The sequence below is a fragment of the Polypterus senegalus genome, chromosome 7 (assembly GCF_016835505.1).
Source record: "Polypterus senegalus isolate Bchr_013 chromosome 7, ASM1683550v1, whole genome shotgun sequence".
Lineage (NCBI taxonomy): Eukaryota > Metazoa > Chordata > Cladistia > Polypteriformes > Polypteridae > Polypterus > Polypterus senegalus.
In genome coordinates this window covers 23262367-23282806 of record NC_053160.1, presented here as the reverse complement: position 1 = coordinate 23282806, position 20440 = coordinate 23262367, and the positions used below count along the sequence as shown (strand labels likewise).

At 38.5% G+C, this 20440-nt stretch overlaps 1 protein-coding gene across 1 annotated transcript in view; it reads right to left on the bottom strand.

Moving 5' to 3' along the window:
• The window catches only part of rgmb (repulsive guidance molecule BMP co-receptor b), a 41403-nt gene extending 26730 nt beyond the window's left edge, over positions 1-14673 (bottom strand). Inside the window, exon 1 of the mRNA XM_039758351.1 lies at positions 14193-14673. Within this exon, the coding sequence (XP_039614285.1) occupies positions 14193-14304 (112 nt within the window). The 5' untranslated portion in view covers positions 14305-14673. The remainder of the gene's footprint in view (positions 1-14192) is intronic.
• Positions 14674-20440: the final 5767 nt, after the last annotated feature.

Below are 20440 nucleotides of genomic sequence, written 5' to 3'. Positions count from 1 at the left end.
CAAGCTAAATTAATTTAGTCATTTTCTTTGTTAGGTTTCTAAAAAAGTCTTCAGGTTTATATAAAGGAATATTTTCTCTATAGGGTGTGAGATAAATGGACATTAGCACGCGTGTCCTTTTTAATTTATGATCAGGCAGACAGTGGGATTTCTTGTTCTAATCTGTCTGCCATTCACCTAAAGAGTCCCTTTGGGTCCTCGGTGTCCCTCAGGAATGGAAACAGAAGTATGACAGAATATTTAGGGACATGTGCCATTACTTGGCTCAGAGGGGACAGCTGTGACAAGTCTTTCTCTGTGCTAGCAGTGTTAAGTGTCCGCCCCTTGAAATCAAGCAGAGCTCTTGACCCCTGTAGCCCTGGCCAAATTCCACATCTTGAAATTTCACTCCCAGCAGCAGCAGAGAGTAGGCCCCTTCAGAAAAACCTGGAAACTTGTGAGCCTATGTAAATATGGGCAGGCTGCTCTGTGTGTGTGTGTGTGTGTGTGTGTGTGTGGCACTCAAATCACATTTTTGTTTGCACCGATCTCCTTCATCCCACCAAAAGTAGTGGTTGACATGGAAGGTGGGGGAGGTGAAGGCCTCTGGATTTTTTTTTTTTTTTGTTTTCTAATTCTGTTTTTTTACTTCTCAAAAGGTGCTAGGCTGACTTTTAGGTGACTAACCTGAAGTTCTTTTTTTTTTCCTAAAATCTTTGAGCCATACAACTCTTAAATAGTTCCAATCAGCTTCTTCTTGAATTCTCCTGGCTTTCCTAGTGGACATTCCAAATCGCTTTTTAAAACACAAGTGATCGGGTAAAGGGAGACGTCATGCCAGTTAAGCAATGCTGTTGAATCCAGAGAGTTCTGAATTCCAAGCCGAATTAACATTTAGAGATATCTCAAAATGGATTTTAAGATATCTGGAAATGCATTTTAGATATCTCAAATTGACTTACAGATATCTAAAAATGCATCTATTTTAAGATATCTAAAAAGCATTTTATGATATCTTAAACAGATTTCAAGATATATTGAAATGATATGCTGTACATTTTGAAATATCTGAAATGCATTTTAAGATATCTTAAATGCAATTCGAGATATCTTGAAATACATTCCTGTGCATTTTGAGATATCGCAAATACATTTCGAGATATCTTAAAATAACTTCCTGTGCATTTCAAGATATCTCAAATACATTTTGAGATATCTCAAAATCACTTCCTGTAACATTTCCTATTCTTTCAATGGGACTTCCTGTCTATTTCGAGATATCTCAAAATGAATTTGAGATATCTTGAAATACACAGGAAGTTATTTTAAGATATCTTGAAATGTATTTGAGATATCTTGAAATGTGCAGGAAGTCATTTTAAGATATCTGAAAATGCATTTCAGATATCTCAAAATGAATTTGGGATATCTTAAAATGAGAAGGAAGTTATTTTGAGATATCTCGAAATATAATTTAGATATCTTAAAAAGCATTCAAGATATCTTGAAATTCTTTTTTTTCAGATATCTGAAATACATTTTAGATATCTAAAATTAATTTCATGATATCTTAAAATGGGTCTCTGCTCCATTTCAGATATCTAACAATGTATTTCAAGATATCTCAAATTGTATTTCAAGATATCTAAAATGCATTTTAAGATATCTTTAAAAGGACACTCAATTATTTCAAGATATCTCAATAGCATTTTCAGATATCTACAATACAATTTAAGATATCTCAAATACATTTCCAGATATCTTAAAACAGCTTCCTGCACATTTCAAGATATCTCAAATACATTTCAAGATATCTTAAAATAAACAAGTAGTCCCATTGAAATAATAGGCAATTTTACAGGAAATGATTTTGAGATATCTTGAAATGCATTTAAGATATCTTAAAATGCATGAAAGGTCAATTTAAGATATCTGAAAATTCATTTGAGATATCTTGAAATGCAGACACAATTATTTTGAGATATCTGAAACTGTATTTGAGATATCTTGAAATACATTTGAGATATCTCAAAATGTATTGCAGATATCTTAAAATGTAAAGGAAATTGTTTTAAGATATCTCAAAGCGAGTTTCAGATATCTTAAAAAGTAAATTACATTTTAAGATATCCAACATTCATTTTGAGATATCTCTAAATGTTAATTCGGCTTGCCATACACACAAACACAATAACCCTGCCATGTCTTGGTAACGCTTTATCCATTAGAGATCTCCAAAGATTCTAATGTGGTAGATTCAGTGGTGCTGATGGTTCTGGAGGTGCTGATCTTATTACTCTCACTGTAGGGCACCCAACTGAAAATACATTCATTCATTAATTAAAAACAAATAATAAATTGGCCAGATCACAGCCGCTGTTTTCAATGTGCTGCTTACAAGAAGAAACAGTAGAAAGTCAACATTCGTCCCTTCGGTTCCCTTTACTAGCCAGCCACTAAAGATTTTCAAATAAGTCCTTGAGCCAAAAAAAAAGAACTATGGATTTCTAGTTTGATTTCATTCATGCTTGTGCATCTACACTCAACTTTGTCCAATCTTACTCTTCCAGGAATTTGGAAAATACGATTTGATCCCAGATAATGAATAATTTCCATAAATGTGAAGTTTTTCTTCATACAGAGAAGCAACAAGGAATAAATGGAAGAGCAGTGTGGCAGGAAGTAGGACCTTTAGGACCTTCAAATCTCAACTTGATGTTATTTTGGAGAAATGAGGTAGGTAGGACTAGCAAACTTTGTTGGGCTGAATGGCCTGTTCTTGACAACATTGTACAAATGTTCTAAAAATATGAATGAAATGTTACTCTACATGAATACTCCACTCAAAATTGATATTTTTGATGTTTTTTTTACCCCTTATAGTTTGTAGTTGTGGCTAAGAAAATGTTTGAACCTCATGTTTCACCAAAAGTGACCAACGCTAGAAAACAGGAAGCAATATCAAATATCTGTAAAATATCCTCCCCTTACTGGCTTTTAATAATCCATGAGTCAAGTATTCCAGTTGTATGCTCACAACATACAAAACACATGCATTTTTTGCTAAACTATTGTTAAATGAAGGTCTGGAAAATTAATTTATTACACAGAGGTGAAGCCCCGTCACACTTGGTCATGCCTGTGAATTGAAGACCCGTCTCCCCCCTCAGTCATTGGTGAAGAGTCCCGTTTTCAATTCAAAAACATGCCTGAAGACAAGATGATTTGTCATCATGAAAGTAATCTGGAAAAATATTGCAGGAGGACACGATAACAAATGAGGAGTACAAGAAATATTTCCAGGAATAGAGGAAGCAGTGGGAGAAGTGTACTGCATCTCAAGAAGAATATTTTGAAGGTGACAAAACTGAGTAAGCTTGTTTTTAACAATTCTAGAATTTTATGGATCTCACTTTGTACATGTATAGTCTGATCACTCATGTCATAGCTTGGCAATCAGACCGAATGGGCTTATACATTTTCAGCACATTTCAAGCCAAATGTCTTTATTTGTTTCTGGGGGGGATGTTGTTTGTTATTATTATTTTTAGGAGCTTCTGTAACATTTTACTTTCACCTGAAGGACAGATGAAGCATAACCTATCTTTCTATCTATCTACTCAGATAGATAGATAGATAGATAGATAGATAGATAGATAGATAGATAGATAGATAGATAGATAGATAGATAGATAGATAGATAGATAGATAGATAGATAGATAGATAGATAGATAGATAGACAACTAACCACTATCAAATATACATCACAATGACTAAAAAGGAAGAAAACATTATAAAAATCAGACAATGTATACCTGACCTTTCAGGAAGGAGCCTTTAATGGCATTGAAAAGCCCTGATGTTCATTCACACAAGAAGCCACTAGAGGGAGTTCTAACCTGTTGCCTTTGTGGCAAATTACATAACTTAACATGTGGGAGTGTTCCAGGATGGGGGTTTAAATCTGTTACACAGCAAAATGTCCTCCGAGTACAACGTCAGGAGGAGAGTGGGTCAGACATTAACCTGACACTAGGGAGAGGGGACAAGTGTGAAACAAATACAGAGAAAGACAGAGACAGAAAGTGGGACACAGGTATTTGTTGTGGCACCACAGTAAACTGGACCACATCAGCCAGGCAGACAGACAGACAGGGTGTAAGACATGTGAAGCTCAGAGAGACAGCAGAGTTTCCTTTTGGTTAATGCTTACTTTGGTCATAAAGGGACCATTTTTATTTACCTTATGCCTGCTTTTGATGCCTTTGTAGACGCCCGGCACACCCAGAAACCCTCTTATCACAATGAACGCGCACACACTCCCACAGAACATACACATTTAGTTTCAGCTCCATTGTGACCCCGGCCAAGTAAAGCAGCCACAGCATTTCGTCTAATATTGAGCTGGACCATTCACCCATTTCCTAAACCCAGCCATAGACAGTGCAAATCAGAAATCAGCCATGGGTGGGTCAGATACCATACCATGACCAGCTACACCGACTGCCACTGGTGCAGTTTTAAGTCACTATTTATCCTGACTGCATTTCTTTTCCCCCTGAGACGAAACTCGTGTTGACAGAAGGAAGCGTGGAATGAACACAGCATTTTAATTTTAACTTCTACTTGGGTTGCCTTCTATGGGCCATCCACACTAACCACTGGGACACAATGCTGCCCATATTAAGCTGCTACTTCAAAACATATGCATTGATCAAATACAATATAATTAATATAACTCTGCACACTAAAGCTATGATTATTTTTAATAATGAATGTTAAAACTACCAGAGGCAAGTATATTAATATCATATAATGAATGTAGGTGATAACACAGAAGCAGATTTCAGCTAAATGATTTATTGCACTTTTGATTTTCCAAGCTTTGATTTTTGTGTCTCTGTGCTTTGATGTAGCAGCCTCTGCTCATTTGAAGATCACCAGATGGATATTCATCTGCAATTGTGTTTTTCATTAAATAATAAGTGAAATGCAGCTCAGCACAGGAGAATGACAGCTTTATAGGCATTAGACATCTGATCATTGCGTAGTTGGATAATTTTCTATAATAGCAAACTGTCTTGTGATAAACCAGTAAATTAATAAATATGTTAACATATCAAAATATTTATAAAAATAAAAACGCAGTGCATTTTTTTTCCTGCATCTATCCATTTTAAGTCATTAGGAAGTGAAACATTTCTTGGTAGCACTGGCAACTAACTATAAACAAGACCCCGGTTTATCACAGGGGACAATTGTAATTTGTATATCTCCAGGCTCCCCTTAATTCCATTAAGGAATGGAAACACTGTCCTAGAAACACTAACCAAAGTCTGGAATCATCACCGGATGGGAGACGAGTGCAGCACACAGCGCATTCCTACATGCACCCACGTCAAAAGTCAAAAATAAATCTTGCTGGTACTTTTGGGTTTATTCCATACAAGACAGTTACAAGAGTCCTGCATCTTCAGGACACAGAAAATTCTTCTTCTTCTTTTGGCTGCGCCTGTTAGGGGTTGCCACAGCTGATCATCTTCCATATCTTCCTGTCCTCTCCATCTTGTTCTGTCACACCCATCACCTGCATGTCCTCTCTCACCATATCCATAAACCTTCTCTTAGGCCTTTCTCTTTTCCTCTTGCCCAGCAGGTTTATACTTAACATCCTTTTCCCAATATACTCATTATCTCTTCTCTGCACATGTCCATACCAATGCAATGTCGCCTCTCTGACTTTATCTTCCAACCGTCCAACTTGAGCTGACCCTCTCATGTCCTCACTTCTAATCCTGTTCATCCTCGTCACACCCAATGCAAATCTTAGCATCTTTATCCCTGCTATCTCCAGTTCTGTCTCCTGCTTTCTGGTCAGTGCCACTGTCTCCAACCCATATAACAAAGCTGGTCTCACTACCATCCTGTAGACCCTCCCAAAATGATTCATGCTTTTGTGTCAACGTGTCTGGACTTTTGTAATGCCATTTTTACTTGCCTCAAGCTAAGGAGCTGTCACTCATCTTTAGTTGTGGCTGCCTGTCTAATCACAGATGTCACAATACCCCTGATCTTGCATCACTCTACTGGTTGCCAGTGAGGTACCACATTGATTTTAACCTCCTCATGTGTACATACTAAGCACTAACTAATGAAGCCCCGGGACACAGTTGTGAATTGTTGGCACTGTACAATATGAGGAGATCTCTTAGATCCACTAATGGAGGGCTTTTAGCTCAGTTACAGCTAGGCTAAAATTAAAGGGCAGCTGTGCATTTGCAATCTATGCCCCAAGCTTTGGAGCTTCCTCCTGATATCTGTAAAAGATTATCCGTTTCAAAAAGACATTAAAAAATATTTTTTAAATATGTTACGCATATTGCAGTGATGGCCAAGAAAAATGTTGAATCTCATGTTTTTATGCAGAACACAGATAACAGAGTTATAACAGGCGTCTATGGTGACCAACACTGGGCAACAGCAAACAACAGAAGAAACATACATGAAAAACTCTCATATTAATTGTGTTGCCTAATCAGCATATCAGGTCATCTTGTCGCTTGCTCATAACATCCCGATCACATGTATTTTTATTAAAATATTGTAAAATAAGCCACCTCTGGTAAATGAAAATGGAATGTGCTCAGATGTGAACAAACGCTGAACTGTAGACCCGCCTCTAGTCGTTACATTTATTATTCATATTTTCATGAACATGAGCGTAGAAAGTGTCTCATGTGTCTGTCTGTACTTCAAGATACGGGGAAAGTTTCGGGTATGTCACCATTAACTTTGGAATATGGGGGAACTCCCCGGAAGTCCAAAAATGCCACTTCCACTGGCAGTAACTTTGCCCCTTCCACTTCCGACCTCTATGAATATGCCAGCTTGAAAGGAAGTCATCATTCAATCTGTAACCCTGGCCCTGACAACCTCAGGAGCTATAAATCTTTTTAAAAATTATTCATAAACTTGATAAGAAAAACTATTTCACCTTGGACATTACATGGGGTTTCCCCTGGAGCCCCTTTTGTCCCTTTCTTCTGTTCATAACATCCACAACTGGTGTACCTCAAGATTATTTGGAGGCATTCTGTAAAACTGCACACATAAATTGACCTTCTGCTTGTGGAAGCACCTCAGATATGCTCTAGTAGGAGGCAGATACTCTTTGTGGTAAAGTTTTCACTCATTTTCCTTTAGTTTTCAATTATTGTGACCAGATTTTCAAAGTCCCAAAATGGGACCCCACTTGAGAATTAAATGGTCAGACAGCAAGTGGGCTTCTCTTTGGCATTATGAGCACTTTTTAAAATTAAATCGAAGAGTTCCCACTTCGGAGTTGTATTTGTATCACAATATTCATTTTATTTAATGGCCAGCCAGGTAAAAACTGGACATTTTATTATATAAATCAAAAATCAAATAGGACATATTGCCTGAAATCACAACTGTTCTGGTAAAAACGACAGGTCTGGTTGCCCTAATTATAATGTTTAGTTTTGCATGTGTTTTGTTGACATCACATGAATAGCAATGTTAGCCAATGAATAAGCAGTTATAGGGCAGTACTCCTGACCAATGAATGAGGTGGGTTTGCAATTTAAATTCTCAGGCATCCCCGAGCATATTCTGTTTTTAATATTTTACTAAAATGGTTTAATTTAACAACATTTTAGTACAAATGCATACGTTTCTGAAATTGTAAACACAGAGCTGGATGACTTGACATGTAGAGTATGCAACTCAGTCTTTCAGAAACATTTTGAGAAGTGCTATACTGTGTAAATAAAACTTTACTTACTTATTTACAAAAAGTATCCCAAGCTGGAAAGTCAGCATATGCATCATTAAGTAATGCAGAGGTTAATTTCTATAATGAATGAAGATGTTTGGAAGAAACACCAAGACATCACTAAATACCATTTTCAACATTGTATCGTCTCCATTTTACAGAAACAATCAATAAATAAATAAAACCTACAACACAAAGAACCCTTTGGAAATCAATTTTCAGTATGTAACTAACTGCAGGTCTCGATTCAGAAGCATAACTTACATTAACATAATCACTCATTGGTTAGTTAAACCCATTTGGCTTTCTTTTCAGCAAACGCTTCAATAACCACCATGCCCCTGCCACACTTTTCCCCCCATATGCTACTTTTTGATGTCTAACAAAATTCCTTTAAAAGGGTTAAAAAGAGTACTACGGAGTAGCCACTGCATGTCAGCCATGAACACTGTCCTTCATTATAATGAATTATGTAAAGCCATAATGAATTGCCTACACTGTGGCTGTGTGGTCAAGACAATTACATGGCTACATGAATTCTGCACAGAGCTGGATATTGGCCAATAATTTTAAAAAGAAAACAAAACTAATTCATAATTATTTAAAGCATTTATTTTTACTCATGACTCTTGTTCAATGCATTTGCTGCTATTTTTGGAAATCGTGCCCCATTGCCATATATTTTCTACTCATTTTTCTGGTGCTTGTTTTCCTTACATTCTTTGTCTTCTCCTACATCCCACAGTCTTTGCTACTGAATGTTCAATTCGTGTCCATGCAGAGAACGTTGTGGTTCCTGGACCTGAACTACACTGCATTGTATCTGTAAGAGTTTAGTAAAAGATCTTGGAAGCAGAGTAGTCTCTGCAAGTCGTTCCATTCATTTTCAAATCTGCTTAATGCGGCTGAATGTTCCTTAGGCCGGAGTGAACCTTGGATAGGATGCCAGTCTATCACAGGGTGCACTCACACACTCACAAGGCCAATCAACTGAATGTAAAAGTCTTTGGAAGGTGAAAGGGGAAATGCAAAGAACTCAGAGAAACAACCTCACAGACAAGGAGAGAATGTGCATTCTCCACAGACTCGGTGACTAGACAGGGACACCCAAGCTGGAAAGCATTGGTGCTAAAATGTAACACTTGTCCTCAAATAGACCCCACAGTGATGTTGAAGAGATTATGTTAACCTCTTCTGTAAGTCACTTTGTCTGCCAAGCAAATAAATATAAATTAAAATGTAAATGTGCCATTGCACAACCGAGCTGCTTCTGTGAAAAAATGCTTGACCTTCGCCAGGCTTAGTCCAGAGAGGCTCACAGTGGCAGAATGGTAAACTGGACAGGCCAGACCACCTTATCCTAAGCAATTTCCTCCTAACTCCTCCTGGGAAATCCCCTGGTGTTTCCAGTTCAGTCTAGAAATGTAATCCCTCTAGCATGTCCTGGCTCTGCCAGTAGGTATTTTCTCACTGGGGTTTGCTTTGTACACCTGCCAAAAGGGGGCTCCTAGACTTATCTTAACTACATACCCAAACTACCTGGGAGCAAACATATCTATGTATCTATCAACCTCAACTTTCTCCTCTTGATCTGGACAGGGAGACTTTCTCCTGCCAGTTCGTGACCCAGAATTGAAGGGAAAATCTAACAACCCTGCACAGGAACCTCATTTCAGCCACCTGGACTCAAAATCTAATTCTTTTTAGAGAGCGAGAATTGCGAGGTACTTCTCCCAAAGATTTGGCTCATTCTCTAGCAATGGTGTTGTTATAAAACAGTGTTTATAAAAAACATTTACTATATGTTAAAATTAATAATTTGTGAATTTCTTAATAAACTACTCTTTGACCATTACTGGCAGTTACAAAAACAGTTACACAGAGCAAAGTACTATAAATGTAATATGTTGCAGAGAACTGTATTTCATATATCAGAGAGCACAGCAGCACCACTGCTACCTCACAGTAAGGAGAGCAGTGGTAATGTCCTCCCTGCATGGAGTTTGCATGTTCTTCCCATGACTGAATGGGTTTTCTCCAGGTGCTCCTGTTTCCACCCACAGTCCAAAGACATGCAGGTTAGGTGGACTGGCAATGCTAAAGTTTCCGTAATGTGTGTGTATTCCTTTAGGATTGTCCCTGCTTTGCCCCCAATGCTTGTTGGTACAGACTCCAGAACCCCCAAGACCCTGCTTAGGATAGAACCAGGTGTAGAAAATAGATGGATGGAGAAATCCACACCTCCATTCATTCTCTACAGCACCTTCCTCCTGAAACAACCCCTGGGTGAGATGCCAGTCCATCACAGAGAGTGGGTATACTCATGTAAATACCCATACCCAGCCAAATTAGCACTGCTAATTAACCAAAGTGCCATAACTTTGAGGTTAGGAGGGAAAACCTGGTTACCCAGTGAAAACCCACACTGACACAATGATGGGTGCAAACTGCAAGGCATGAACCAACCCTGGCCCAGACCCTATAACTTTACAAGTGTCCGTAATTATATTGTAAATTGCCTTTAGGTTGGTAAGGCAATGAGCTTTGTGGGTACAAAAACCACTGTTGTGGTTAAAACCTCATTCATCCCTTTTAGTAAAATCAGTAGACTGCGTGACAACTCCTCCGATTAAACGCTGCACACTGATGTTAATGCGTTTTTATAAATGGACTCACTGATCAAAGTTAATGAGTTCTGTGCAGGTTTCGCGAATTCTGATTGCAAGGGTGTTGTTGGCCTGAATCGCCAGCTCTTTTAAAAACATTTTCCTGTGTTCCTAAAATCCTAGTCATATCGTCGTCTGTGGAGTGTGCTCGTTCTCCCGTGTCTGCCCGCTTTCTTCTTTGTGTTCTCTGGTTTCCTTCCACATTCCGAATGTTTGCTCTGAAATTGTCCAGTAAAACCCCTAGTGTTAAAATAACACCGTGAAGGGTTTATATGGATGCTTTCTTTCAAGAGAGGAGCCATATAAACACAAAGTATTAACTAAACACTGGCAATAATGAACTAGACTGGTACCCCATCCTGGAGTTGTCCCTGATTTTAATTTTATGGTCCAGAATTTGAGTTAGTTAAACAACAACAACAAAAAAAAACCTCTTCTAAATCTAAAATATGGTTGTTTTATCCTAGAAAAGCAATGATTTAAAAAAAAAAAAAAATAATAATCTGGACCATCGCCTAAGGAAAACTCTTCAGAAGAGCCTCATATTTTAAAAGCAGGCTGCTCTCCGTCGCGATATTCGACAATTTGACAACCTTCGGGTCTAAAGTGAACCTCGGCTTCTCCTTTTAGACACCCTTCAATGAACCGCTCCTTTCTTCTAAGTGAAACCAATCAAAGTTTATTATGTCCAGCTGGCCGAGACCATGTAAAATTAATTATTAAGGCGTGACTGTTCGGCGGACACCCAGTGGCATTCCTTCTCCGTTAATTTATAATGGCAAGGAGCGCTCCGTGCGGCCAGAACACCCAAAGTGGAGCAGCTGTCAGGAAGCCAAGTTGAAAACAGGGCAGCGAATGTATACAAAAACAAAATTTCATTGAGCTGCCAAGCCATGGCGAAAACAGGTTAGCTTTACGGGGAGCGTTAATGGCTAACAAGACGCGAGAATGACTTTAAACGGCCAGCCTTACTGGGGGTCCCTAAAGTCCGTATAGTTACCAAAATTTATATAGCTTTTTGCACGGTATAAAAACCACTTAATTGTTCTGAATTAAATAAAGCTTAGGATAAAGTCTCATGAAGTTTAATTATATTGCGGCGTTAATTCAAATGATCAATTTTAAAAATAACAATTTGAGTCACAGCCTTAATAAACAGCTTTTCAGTCGCGGCAGATTATGTTGAAGCGTCTTTACGTATATTTATTCAGCAGAATAAATGCAACGATCGTCTTACCTAAGATGTAGTTTATTATAAAGTTTGTTAACGACGTCGATTAGTCCAGTCTACTTTTCCCCAACCGAACACCCTGCACCTCTTTTTTGAGGGGTATCCCCGGGTTTAGCGCCAGTCTTGTTGCCGTGTCTGAATGTTGCGCGATCGCTCCCACTACACATTGTTTGTTATCTTTTCTATCTTAAATTTGAATATTTTACACAACACGCTTTTCCGTTACGCTGCTTTTCATTTAATGCTTCATTTCAGTTAGACCCCAAGGGTCATCCATTGTTGAACTGCTTTGGATCAATACCTAATTACCCATACAGTTTAGGGACACCATCACACACATACATACATACATACATACATACATACATACATACACACACACAGCCTGGACACAAACATTAGGATATGCCACCCACAGCTGCATTTCAGTCCGACCTGACTGTCAACCACAGTGTTTTTCAACCGATTTGAAATAATGAGTGGTAAAAGTGTATTGACATAAATTAATACCCGAATTGCACTATAAATTAGTAAATCTAGTAGACCTCAGCGGTCAATAAAATATTCCAACTAATTTGTAACACAGCATCAAATATCCGAGTATGTGGGCATGTGCTGCCGGATAACAGTGCAAAATTGCCAATGTTAATTTAACACACCTTCCTTATATACATTTATTATCTCAACACTTATGACTTCATCTTATGTAAGAAACAAATACCTAAATTATATATATATATATATATATATATGACACACACAAAGCATATCAAAAATGCGTCAAAAGTAGTTAAAGATGAAATAGCATATCCAGTTCAAAATACATTTTCAAAATGAAAACATGAACGCTAAGTCATGTATCTAAAGCTTTTAAAGGGTTATACATCGCTTCACGAGCACTAGAGAGCTGCGGAGATGTACTTTCCTGAGGGGAACAATAAAACGGCAATGTTATTGCTTATAAAATAAAGCCCTGCAGGACTCTTCCATAGCCGCTTGCACGACTAATAAAAATCAGATTTTATTTAGTTTATAACAGATTCGCTATAGCTTTAACATTCCCTCCGCACCCAATGTAAATGACATGCTATTAGTACCTGTCAGTCAAAGAACAATAAACAATATTAAATGTCTCTGTACACATATGAAATTAGACATTTTTCTATTAACGCTACAAGGCATGTTAACATAATGCCTCCCTGAATATTACCCTTGTCTTCGTCAATAACAGCAAATTTCACTTCTTGAAATTTAATTATTTTTATAGATCCTCCGTTTTTTTCTTACTGTTTTCAGGATCAAACCAAGCACAACACTGTAACGGTCAAAATAAAACCAGTTGGTTTCTTTAAAAAAAGCTACAGGTTTAAAAGCGCGACTTTCTTTATTGTAACACTTTTTTTTTTTTTAACAATCGGATAATCTGAAGCTTTTTTTAATGAAGCGCTATGCCCGGCGCTATATAAAAGGAAAACTCAACCGGAAGCGTAGAAATGTCTGTGAAGATTAGTATTCTTCTGATTTGTTCCATAACTAATCCAATCAAAGCGATTTGCACTTTGACTCTGCTACATAAAGTTACATCGTTTTTATTCTGGGTTTGCGATGCCCATTACACTTTTAAAAGGGAGAGTACGGTGTTGCGGCGGTTATGTTGGCTACTAGTAGCCGTTGAACTGCGGTTTAACTCTCGGCGGAGTGACTTCGCATGTTCCCCTTTATATATTTTGGGCTTCCTCCCACTACTTCTTTTTGTGTTGCCCAGTTACTTTTAGTACCGCCAGTGCTGGTGTGTGCGAAGGTGTGCCTGTCGTCCCGTCTCGGGTTTATTTCTTCTTTCAGCTCTTAGCTACAATAATAATCAGCCCGACACTCTAAAACACACGTCCGTAATGTATAACATGTTACATGCACTTTGTGGTGTCATTTCAATTGCAAAAGTCAGATTTAACTGAAAATGAACATTTTTGTAAAAGCAGATCGGATGCTTAACTATCACGCATGTTTCGACTCGGGACAAAAGCGGGCGAGGTGTCATCTTTCTTCAGCGCGAACACGCTAATGAAGGTTCGATGCGTTTGTGTGGAAGCGCAGGCTGTCGAAACTTGCGCTTCAGCTCTTAGGAGGCTGAAACTTGATCCGAGCCCTGAATGACACACAACCGAGTAGAACATGAAAAAAAAAAAACGATCGAACAAATCGGCTTAGAAACAAATGGTCGTGCGCCGAAATCTAGCCAAGAATATGCAAAATGTCCACATACCAAGACACGTTATCACTTTATGTTCCGTCACAACCTACATTGACAGATTCCTCAGCACCGTCTCAATCTGTGGCTTCTTCGATAACGATCACACAGTTCGCAAGTCTGGGACGCTCTGGCACAGATAAGCATCTGCAAAGAGCATGGAAGCCTGACGATTATAACGCGTATACCAGTGCGCTAAATTGAAAATAAGACGTGCGCAAAACTTTAGCTGACTTTAATAAATGAGCAAAGAAAGGGATAAAGACAATTACCTTTTCTAAAACAGAAGGAGACAGCAACGAGCAGCAGAAGTGCGAGGCGAGGAGGAGGGTAGCAGAGGCGTTTAGCCCCGTGGTAATAAAATCCTGCTTTCCCCATACCCATCCATCCAGGTCGAAGTGCGGGCTCAAGTACTCCACGAGAGGCTCACAGCTGCGGAGGAGATGCGGCAGTACCGGGAAATCGGGCCTCTCCTCTCCCTTGTGACTCCGCAGTTAAGGAGGCAGCGCTCAACCAGCGAAAACGGCAGCGATGGGGGGTGGGGGCAGCTGACCAAAATAGGAAGCAGGAGTATGCTCAGATCCCTGCTAGGCTCACCACAAAGCGCTCGGCTGGGTTCACCAATCCGCCTCCCATGCAGTCACTCTCGCTGCGATCAATCTCAGCTCTCCTCTCACTCCACAAACGCACACAGTACGTCCCTCTCGCTCTCTTACAGACACACTTACAAAATGCGACCCCTCCTTCTCACGATTGCGAATCCACCAAACCCGTCCAGACGCTTAACACAATGCCCTCCCACACACACACAAGCGCCCGCCCACTCCCTCTGGAGTCTCCTGGAGTAAGAAGCGAGAATCCGTGCAGACAGAGCTCGGGGAGTCAGGACCTCGACCCGTGCCAGAGTTGTCTTTGATTTGATCCTCGATTTACAGCCGCGGGGAGCAAAATCGCATACTTTGGACGAACGCTTCGCATAAAAATTAACATGAAAGAGCATCGAGGGCGTAAAAGACAATTTATATTAAAGTATTGTTATGTCGTCCATTGAGAGATGAGCTCTCCAGCTAGCCAACACCGTGTTAAGTGTTGACTGCAAGCAAAACATAACATTAAAAATGTATGGTTGAGATACACACACGCACACACACACACACACACACATATATATATATATATATATATATATATATATATATATATATATATATATATATATATTTAGATCTGTCTCTTCATCATGAATAAAATATATATATATATATATATTATTGCTACGTTATATATATATATATCCACGATGATGAAGAGACAGATCTAAATTGCTTGCATCTGACAGTTTCTCATGCTACTGTTATTTAGTAAAAGACCAGTGTTTATGTTGGTGATAAATGGCTAAGAGACACACTACATGCAAGTTTAATGAGTTCATTCTCTTTATACAGTAATTTTAACACATTTTCCTATTAAAAACGCACTTAGCTAGCATTGCAGTCCAGGGGTTGGCAGTATTGTCTCAGATATGCGGAGTCCTGGAGTAGGAAACTTGGCCTTGGCACTTCTAAGTGGAATTTGCATGTTCTCCCTGGGTTTCTATCTGGGAATTTAGATGTTCCTACCACATCATCAAGACATACAGGATCCGGTTAATTATTAGCTCTAAACTTGTGGATGTGTACATGAGTGTTCACTGTCATGGGGTGATGCTCCATTATCTGCATCCCTGAAATGGATTAAGTGGGTTTGATAATAGATTATTATTAATAATTATTATTATTGTTATTATTATTATTGTTACATTTTTACTGTACAGTGCTTTTCTAACCTACTCAACTTGCTTTGCATAGAGAGTGGGGAGCCACTTCAACCGGAACTAATGTGTAGCATCTATCTGGATGATGTGATGGCAGCCATTCTTGCGCCAGTACACTCACCACACATTAGCTATTAGGTGGTAAAGTGGTGAAAGAGGTAGCCAATTAGAGACAGTGGATGATTAAAGGGATGACCAGGCCATGGTGGACAATTTAGAAAGGACTTTAAGAAACACTCTGCTCTTTTTGAAAGATACCCAAGGATCTTTTATGACCAGAGAGAGTTAGGACCTTGTTTTACATCTAATCTGAAGTACAGAGCACAATGTCCCGATCACTTCACTGGGGCACTGGCATCCACATTCAGACCACAGGGTAAGTGCCCCCTGCTGGACTCACCATCACCTCTTCCAACAGCAACCCAGGTTTCTTATTCAAGCACTGGCCAGACCCAAACATGCTTAGCTTCTGGTAGGTTATCTGGTCTGAAGTGCAGATGGAATGACAATGGATATTAGAGAAATAGAAAGAAAAAATATAAAAAATGAAATGGAAAAAAGAAACTATTTACAGAGATGGTGTCTATTAGGGTTAGAGTGAATATATCCAAAACCATCATAAGAAAATGTGCTGTTCTTAAAAGAGGTAAATTCTTCATTTGGCATGAAATGACAGCTCCCGTTGCCTTTGAGCTTCATGAAGATATTATTTGAGCCAATCTTGATGCCTCCTACTGTTCCAGTGGCAACAGGTGCCAATTTTGTCTTTGTACTCCACATCCTACAAATCTCAATCTCTAAACTACTGCATTTCATTTGCTTCTCAACCCCTGTGAGATCAATGTGTACCATCATCTGGTGCTTTAACATCACATATTAGAAATTACACACAATTGACAGCTTTATGCTTCTCTATCAGTTTCATCTCCATTTTGAACATTTTTTAATTTTTCAAAAGTTATAGTAAGTCATTGGGTCATCTTTTTCTAAATGCTTGTTTTTAGCCCTTTTGTACTTTGTTTCAGACATGCAAGCTTAGGAATTATCTCATAGGTACAAGGACATCTAATATTACAGGGAAGGAAAAGGATGCAATGCTGCCACTAACTCAGTTTATATTTACATTAAAATAGAGGAGGACCATCTAATGATGTCACTTCCACCTAGGATGACAATTGCTCCTCCCCTTCTACTTCTGCCTCCCTCCTTAAACCACCTGACCCACAAAGTCCTCATTGTTTTGAGCCAAGACTTCGAGGAGAACACATTTCTGCAGAACTAAACCTGAATGTCAGCAGTGATGCATCCTTCCTTTTCTTTTCTCAACAGCCAATCATATTGGACATTAAACAGGATCACCTGCTCATGTAACCAGTTCTTTTTTGTTTATCATGTCTTCATTCACACTGTCTACTCTTATATATACACACAACTTCCAAAAAGTCTTGAATGTACAAGTGTAATAACAAAGGTCTTCATCCACACAAATGTGTTAATTGAAGAGGTACAACAATAACTGACATATTTTATTAGACCACTGATCGATGTTTTGTACCACGCGTATCTTAATATACAGTACGTTTTTAACTTTGAAAATTTTTTCTCTGAACAAGTTAACATAATAGGCAGTTAGTCTTTAGAAATGAATGTTAAAATACAATGTTAATAATAGCAGATAAAAAAAAACCCACAATCTAAGGCCTTGCCACTGTCCAGGGCTGATTGCTGCATTAAATTTGATGCTGCCGGGATAGGCTCCAGTCCCGATCAAGATTTATTAAATTAAAGAGGTCTGAGAATGTTCAGTTATAATTAAAGTACTAATTTCCAAAGTCATGTATCCTTGAAGTTTAAAATATAATGCATTGCAATATTCCCTGTGATTCTATATTTGCTGCATATTTGACAATTCTTCTTCTTACTATACTAATACTAATGCTACTACAATAACATATTAATAATTGACAGAATGGATTCTGGCTAACTGGATTCTTTTCTCTATGAACCTTACATGGTTGAATTATAAATCCAAGATGGGAGACACTGTCCTACAGGATGCAATCTCTGAAAAGGATTTAGGGATTTAGATTGGCAGAACATTTTCATTCTTTCTTCCACATGCAGAAACGATTAAAAAAGCAAATAAAATGCTGAAGATAAATCGAGGGATTACGCAACATACTGGTAAGACCACATCTGGAGTATTGTGTGCAGTTCTGATCACCGTGGTATGAGAAAGACATAGCAGCACTTGAAGATATGCAGAGGAGAGCAACCAAGTATATTCATGGACATTAGGACATGTCCTACTCTGACAAACTCAGAGAATTAAACCTGTTTAATCCTGAGCAGAGGAGACTGTGTGGGGACTTAACCCAGCTCTTTAAAATTCTCAAAGGCTTTGATAAAGTAGATCCAGCAGAATTCTTTTGGCTTAAGGGTGAAACACATACTCGAGGGCAACAGTGGGAATTAAGAGGAAGGATGTTTAGGATTGAAGTGCTTCTTCACACAAAGAGTTATGGGTTTCTGGAACATACTACCAAGACATGTTGTTGAAGCAGAAACCTTAATAATCTTTAGAAGAATGAGATATTGGGAGAACTTAACTAAACAAACCAGCCTGATGGACTGAATGGTCTCCTCTCATTTGTCAAGTTTGTTATGTTCTTATGGTTTCCTTCCCCACTTCAAACATATGTTGTGTGGAGAATTAGTGATCTTAAAGTGGATGAGTGCATGTATGTCGCTTGAAGTGCACTTGTATTCCATCTGGTGTTGGTTCCTCCATTGCTCCAGCTGAATGTTATCCTATTCCTGAAAAATGATTTAGACAAAATGTAGATAGCTGCTAGTAATGGTAACAAATGTCCAATAAATGTCAATACATTTTTTTAAAGGGATTATGTAATTTGGCTACATTATGGTTATCTCACTCAGATGTCGGTATTATCACTTCATTTTTACTTCTGTATGCACTTCTTCTCAGTAACTGATCAGATACTGAATGAACATCTTTGCTGCTGTACATGGCCTGAATTGTACTCATTTGCTCTATAAAGTTCCTTGGAGCAGTGTACTACGTTAAACAAAAATGATCAATTCACATTATTAAGATTATCTCATATCAATGTGTTTACTTATTCTAGTGACCTCATTAACCTTATTTGTCCATAATTACTTAACAACCCATACTAAAATCTACTGTTACCACAGTGAAATACCATCCAGTAAGGTGACCCTAAATATCTGGATAGGTTACAATGCTTAGATCTACTTCTTCTTCTTCTTTTGGCTGCTCCCGTTAGGGGTCGCCACAGCGGATCATCTTCTTCCATATCTATCTATCATCTGCATCGTGTTCTGTTACACTCATCTCCTACATGTCCTCTCTCACCACATCCATAAACCTTTTCTTAGGCCTTCCTCTTTTCCTTTTCCCTGGCAACTCTATCCTTAGCATCCTTCTCCCAATATCCCCAGCATCTCTTCTCTGCACATGTCCAAACCAACGCAATCTCACCTCTATGACTTTGTCTCCCATCCGTCCAATTTGAGTTGACCCTCTAATGTCCTCATTTCTAATCCTGTCCATCCTCGTCACACCCAATGCAAAATAAATAGCATGTCATGAGTTACGCTGTGAGTCAAGACTATTAAAATTTATAACATAAAAAGAGTAACCCACTAGGTCACACTCTCTGTCCAAATATTTATAGTCTTTTATTGAAACCACAATTAACTCAAAACGCAGGTTTAAAAATCAAATCCAGGTAAAACTATTACACATTAACTAATTGGTTTAACATTTTTTAATCAAACATCAACAAAGATACAGTCTTAACAATATTAAACAGGACGTGGAACAATAGGAGACACTAAAACTGTCCCAAGTCATACTTAGAATACCTGGGCTGTATTTTAAAAGTCGTCGTATTTAAGCACAATTTTAACAATGGTGGTGAGTTAATGGCATTTTACTGGGTTGTGTGGTTCCTCGTGGAACCATTTAATCCAACGAAGGATTCATTGCATATGACATTGGCCCTTTGGGCTTTAAAAAGGTTCCTAATATGTGGGGAGGGGAAAAAACAGAACTCTTGAATGTATAATTGGCTACCTTGCTGGATACTAGCAGATCAAGAAAACCTGAACTGAGCCCGTGTGAATGTATGCAGTTAAAGTCCCTTTAAAATCAGGAACCCGTTCGGATTTCATAAATCTGTTAACATTTGTTCATAGTTATTTAAGGAATCTGTTACATTTCTAAATATATAAAGTTATTTCCGGAACCTTCGTGTGATTAGCTCTTTTCTGAACTAAAAAATGTTTTTTCTATCACGTAGCTCTGAAGATCCACCGTGGCACCTTTATTTTTAAGCGTACACCTGGCACTCTCATTTAATGACAAAAACTTCCTACTATGTTTCAGGTGTAAAGAGTCGTTATGGAAAATACAACCAAGCCAGTAGGATCGAGTAAGTCTTTATTATAGATATTGGAAAAACAAAAATGGCAATAAATAGCAGTTAATATTCCAAGTTTTTTTAAAGCTAATTGGTAATGGTGACCTCTAAAATAAATTGCACATACCTTATGTGGCGGCGCAGCCCATTGGTGTTCTTATTGGATGACAGCGTGTCAATCAGCCCTTCGCATGGGCGTGGTGACGGCTCCATCAACAGGGTAGGCTGTCCCTTACGCATG